The following is a 6,147-nucleotide window of genomic DNA, read 5'->3' as shown; positions in this document are numbered from 1 at the left end:
ATTTCACATGTACATTAAACATTTTATGTCATGTAGCAGACGCTCTTATCCAGAGCGACTTACAATTAGTACATTCATCTTAAGATAGCAAGGTAAGACAACACATCACACAATCTTATCAAGTACCTTTTCCCTCAACAAATGGAAACAAGATACAGGCCGTTACTACATTCCACTGTAGTCAAGGCCTTTGCGAAATTTAACACATGTATTTAAAATATTCCAACTCAATACATTATATAGAATTCCACAATGTAGTAATTACATTTTTTTTAAAGTGCTCAATTACAGAGTAGACAAGATACAGTAGGTCGACTATAATTTGTAGTCAATATCTCGTGACCGGAGAAAACAACCAATGAAAACAACAGCGAAACTCGTGACGTCTCCTAGATCCCTCGTTCCAATTGGCCATAAATGACCGAGTTCCGGTTAACCGCCCAACCCCCACGAGCCCCTATAAAACCCTGGTGAGAGACAAAGAACCATCTAGTCCAGCTGATCCGACCCAGACAGGTCCCTGCTGCATGAAAACTCTCCCGACATAGGCGTCAGGATCCCAGACTGACTGCGGAGGTTTAAACTCCTGGGACGCGAATGAAGAAACTTCTCCTGCTTCACTTCACATACAGAGGTTTAGTGAGAAAAGGGAAAAAGAGTAAAAGAAGGAAATGGATCGTTTTAAATTGCGAAAAGCTGAACCCAAAGATGTGCCTGACATACTACGACTCATAAAGGTAGGCCTAAAACTTCCCCCAAAAAACTTTGACAAGGAGTTGACCCATACGTTGTTGTTATTTTGTAGCCCTGGCTAGGCTAAGCCGAGTCGGAACCGTTTTGTTTGACTGCATTGAGAGACTCCGCAAATGTGTCTGTCTTGAAGGTGGCATAAATACCGACAATTTCTGCTGTATATCAGTAGGTATCACAGTTCGCTCTGTAGTTTTGTACCTTTGGCTTTATTACGTTGGCAACGAGCCAGTTTTTCTCTGTGGTTATAAGGTTAAACGCTGTTCTCTTCGATGACGGTCAGTTATCTCAGTGACCTTTAAACTCTCCCTACTGACCCGCTCTTGGGTTTTGATTCTGAAATGTTTTTTCTGTTCAGGAACTGGCTAAATATGAAGACATGGAAGATCAAGTGCTACTGACTGAGAAAGGTGAGTGTGAATTAAAGCTACGCATTTCTGTCTCGGGCACCGTGCGACTGCAGTGCATGCAGAGTGTAAGGCTTTTTTTTTTTTTTTTACGTTTGTGATAACAGATCTGCTCGAGGACGGATTCGGTGACCATCCATTTTACCATTGCATCGTGGCGGAAGTCCCCAGTGAGAAGCAGAGCAACAACGGTAAAATTCTATACCTCAAATAATATCACCTGTTCCCTGGAGTACACCTGTAAATCTAAGAATTGGGTGGATATGCTGAGTGTGACATACGAGTGTTATAGCAAACTATATCAGATGGGTGTGAATGAAATGGTGCATATGTTTCTGCACCATGGGAATCCCTAGTATGTAACTACTTCCCCTATGCCATACCTAAAGCAAACCTGTTAGCCAATATGTACTGTTTCCTATCTACACACACATTTCCTTACAATAGTTATGTGATACATAATGATGACAGTTGGTGTCTTGTTTGAAACATTGTTGCTGTATGCTCACATCTCTCAGCGACAGGCTGGTTTGTATAGTGTCTAGGCCTACTTCCTGTTATGATGTGGATGTCACTCCGATGTAGGCCAGACACACTTGTGCGATACACACCCGCTAACCAACTTCCGTTGGAAGCTTCTCTGAGCTAGAACAGCCTGTCTCCACGCATCAGTTCTCACAACACAACCAACTGACACATCTCCTCTTTACACAGTCCCCTGGCAACCAGACTGAGTTAACCACTGAAAGTACAAGTTAATCTTAACCATAGATCTATGAGCAGCTCTGCCCCTCCAAGTCCTAACCACCCTTAACCATTTAGGGAGATGCTAAACGGACCTTAGATTAGTGTCTTGTAACTCCAGTACAAGCTGTTACATTACATCTGGCTTGTTTTTAATGTGTGTGGGTTTACTTCTGTGTCCAGGTCCTGTAGTGATTGGGTTTGCCATGTACTACTTCACCTATGACCCCTGGATTGGCAAGCTGCTTTACCTGGAAGACTTCTTTGTCATGGAAGAGTACAGGGGTAAGCAAAATAACTATTCCTCCTACTCTTTTGCCTTCCTTTCCTCTCGAACCTGACCAGTAACCATTATCTCATTCTGTCATCCTTCCACCAGGGTTTGGCATCGGCTCAGAGATCCTCAAGCTCCTCAGTCATGTGAGTAATTTAGGAGTTATGACCCTGTACAAACATGGCAACTAGATGGGAGCTGTCAGTCAGTTACATGGCTCTGGCCAGAATCCAGTTGTAGGTCAATGCCTCAAACAGAATCCCATATAGAGCCCATTTCATTTATTCTTTGTAAAGACTGATTCAGTTCTTCTGTGCATTTTTGGTTATTGCTGTTGAAATGATCAATGAATGTGTTGGGAAAAGATGTAGGTATGAAATGCTGCTTTTAGATGTGGATGGCTTTGTGAAGGGGGGGCTTGCTGTCAGATGCATGTGTGCTAACACCTGCCCTCCCTTCCTCTCTCCCCCTCAGACAGCAGTCAAGACTCGCTGCAGCAGCATGCACTTCATCGTCGCTGAGGGCAACCAGGCGTCGATAGAGTTCTACAAGCGTCGTGGCGCAGCTGACCTCTCTCTGGAGGAGGGATGGAGGCTCTTCAAGATCGACAAGAGCTCCCTCCTCAAGATGTCCTCCGGCCCCGAAGAGTGAGCTGGCCCCAAGACACATAGAAAGATGGGAGTGAGACTTGGGTCAATTGAATTATTTGCCTGTCTCACTTCAGCAGTTGGGGAGGGGGGTGACTACTGACAGATTACGATTAAAAGGGGCATTAAACATTACTAATCATGTGTACTAACTTAATTTCGGGTTCTGTTTTAGATTAGTTTACATCTGAAGCCATTGTTTTAGTAGTTGTAGGATATATATTTTTTCTGCTAATCAACACCATAGGATTCCTAGCGTTCTCTGTAGTTCAAATGTTTGGTGTAATTAAAAGTTTCAGAGCACATTTGTGTGGTGACTGATTTCTCTAGCGCTAAGAGGGGAAATTAAATCCCTGGCCGCCAATGCAGGTAGGGTTAGGTCAGAGGTTGGGGATCATGACGATGTGGAAAGGGAGGGCTTTACAGAACATGCATCACTTCATATGCCCTTTGTCCTCCGTCTCTTGGAGTCATTTCAGAATGTCATCAAGACACTTAAATGCAGCCTTGTCCTCTTGCTCCTCCATCTGTCATACCTTCTCTGAAAGGGGGATGTGTGGTCTATTAGTCCACAGAGAGGAACACTTAGTTACTGCACTGACCTTGGAAAGACGCCAAACTGTCACAGTATCTAATGCTCAGACACACACACATCCTAGTCAGATTTAGCAGAAACCAGGGGTGTAGAAATGCATATCAGTGGGATGTCTGGTGTTCACTGACTGTATTTTGAACATTCAGTGCAGCAATGCCTGAACCACACACACAGCCAGAACCCATCACTGTAGTGGCCCTGTAGCGTTTAGAGAATATTACACTCTCCTGTCGTCTCCTCCCCCAACCCCTTGCCCAGGCAGAGACAGATCCTCTTTACTGTAACCGCAATCATCTCTAGACACTTGTACTCCACTATAAACCTTACTAAGAACTCAAATCTCCTGAATGTTTCTTTGGCATTACTCCATAAAATACAATGAAGGACATAAATAGGGCAGGACAGTGACTTAGTTACTGTTGAGCCACATACAGCATAGACTGTAATATTTACAGTGCATTTGGAAAGTATTCAGACCACTTTTCCCACATTTTGTTACATTACAGCCTTATTCTAAAATGGATTAAATTCAATTTTCCTCAGTCTACACCCAATACCCATAATGACAAAGTGAAAACAGGTCTTCAGAAAATGTGATATAATTCCAACAAACCTCATTTACATTAGTATTGAGATCTTTTACTATGAGACTTGAAATTGAGCTGAGGTGCATAGTTTTTCCATTGAACATCCTTGATGTTTCTACAACTTGATTGGAGTCCACCTCTGGTAAATTCAATTGATTGGACATGATTTCAAGAAACACAGTTGTCAGCGTAAAAACCAAGCCATGGGGACAAAGGAATTGTCCGTATAGCGCCGAGACAAGATTGTGTCAAGGGAAGGATATCAAATTTCTGCAGCATCGAAGGTCCCCAGGAACAGTGGCCTCCATTCTTAAATGGAAGTTTGGAACCACCAAGACTCTTCCTAGAGCTGGCTGCCTGGCCAAATGAAACAATCAGGGGAGAAGGGCCTTGGTCTGGGAGGTGAGACAGAACCTGATGGTCAATCTGACAGAGTTCCTGAGTTCCTTTGTGGAGATGGTTGTTCTTCTGGAAGGTTCTCCCGTCTCTGCAGTACTCCACCAATCAAACCTTTATGGACGAGTGGCCAGACAGAAGCCACCCCAACCCGCTTGGAGTTTGCCAAAAGGCACCCGACCATGAGAAACAAGATTCTCTTTGGCCTGAATGCCAAGCTTCAAGTCTTGCGGAAACCTGGGACCATCCCTAAGTTGAAGCATGGTGGTGGCAGCATGGTGGTGGCAGCATCATGCTGTGGGGATGTTTTTCAGTGACAGGGACTGGAAAACTAGTCAGGAATGAGGGAAAGATGAACGGAGCAAAGTACAGAGAGATCCTTGAAAACCTGCTCCAGAGCGCTCAGGACTACAGACTGGGGCAAAGGTTTGTTGCCCTTCCAACAGGACAACGACCCTAAGCACACAGCCAAGACAACACAGGAGTGGCTTTGAGACAAGTCTTTGAATGTCCTTGAGTGGCCCAGCCAGAGCCCAGACTTGAACCCGATCTAACATCTCTGGAGAGACCTGAAAATAGCTGTGCAGCGACGCTCCCCATCCAACCTGACAAGGCTTGAGAGGATCTGCAGAGAACAATGTTAGAAACTAACCAAATACAGGTGTGCCAAGCTTGTAGCATCATACCCAAGAAGATTTGAGACTGTAATCGCTGCCAAAGGTGCTTCAACAAAGTACTGAGTAAAGGGTCTGAATACTTATGTAAATATGATATTTCAGTTTATTTTCCAAAATATCTAAAACCTGGTTTTGCTTTGTCCTTATGGGCTATTATGTGTAGGTTGATGAGGGGAAAAACAATAAATTGAATCAACTTTAGAATAAGGCTGTAACGTAATAAATTGTGGGAAAAGTCAAGGGGTCTGAATATTTTCCGAATGCACTGCACATCTGAGAGGGCGGGGAAGAGAAGAGGGAAAAAGAGACAGCATCCTTTATCTCCAGACAGGGAATAATATTTTCATCCTAGATTCCCCATGAGCCTCGCTGACCTTTGAACCTGACTTGTTGATGTCCAGAGTTCTAAATGGTGCCCCGTTACTGATTAACCATTGGCTGAGGCTGAGAGAGAGAGCCTGTGATGTTTCCATCTATTTAAAGACACACCCGGGAGATTAAACACTAACTCCCCATGAGGCCTTGAGAGCTTTTATAACCCTTTTCAAATTAAACACAATGTTCTATTCTAGCCCAGGTGTTCATCACTCTGTTGCACAAATAGACACACAAATGTTCGTACACAGGCATTCACAGCCACGCAAACATGACCCCAGTGAGTCACACACGCCAAGGCATGACGGATAAGGTTGAGGGTCAAGTCATACCAACAGACACTCCCACCCCCAACTCACCTATCCCACAAGCTCGCTCACCCTCACTGCGGAGGGAAACTGGACTGTAGTGAACATTTTGTGTAACTCCCATCACAGGGTAACAGCAGATTCAGTAGGTTCAGTAGTGTTGTGAACCTGGAGTTGGCTAAAGCACATCAAAATGTGGGACAGGCTAGAGCTGCTGTAGTTCCTCGCTGTATCTTTTTCTCTGTGTGTACTTTTTATGGTTAAATGAATTTACAGGCAGGGAAGATAAATCCCTGTTTGAATAACCAATAACATACATCTGGAAAAATAGCCTTTGGACATGACCCACTTATCTCATAGCATGGACAGACTACTCTCTCTGTTTCT

At 44.0% G+C, this 6,147-nt stretch overlaps 1 protein-coding gene across 1 annotated transcript; it reads left to right on the top strand.

Annotated features, from left to right (window-relative positions):
* The first annotated feature begins 456 nt into the window (after positions 1-456).
* Positions 457-3,125, top strand: LOC106590486 (diamine acetyltransferase 1). The gene is made up of 6 exons (XM_014181565.2): positions 457-737; positions 1,109-1,160; positions 1,265-1,348; positions 2,085-2,186; positions 2,281-2,321; positions 2,650-3,125. Exons 1-6 carry the CDS (start codon positions 672-674, stop codon positions 2,824-2,826), a joined length of 522 nt encoding a protein of 173 aa, XP_014037040.1. The 5' UTR covers positions 457-671; the 3' UTR covers positions 2,827-3,125.
* Positions 3,126-6,147: the final 3,022 nt, after the last annotated feature.

Source organism: Salmo salar, chromosome ssa29, assembly GCF_905237065.1.
Source record: "Salmo salar chromosome ssa29, Ssal_v3.1, whole genome shotgun sequence".
Taxonomy (NCBI): Eukaryota; Metazoa; Chordata; class Actinopteri; order Salmoniformes; family Salmonidae; genus Salmo; species Salmo salar.
The sequence above is the reverse complement of the archived record's forward strand: the minus strand, read 5'-3'. Positions and strand labels throughout refer to the sequence as shown.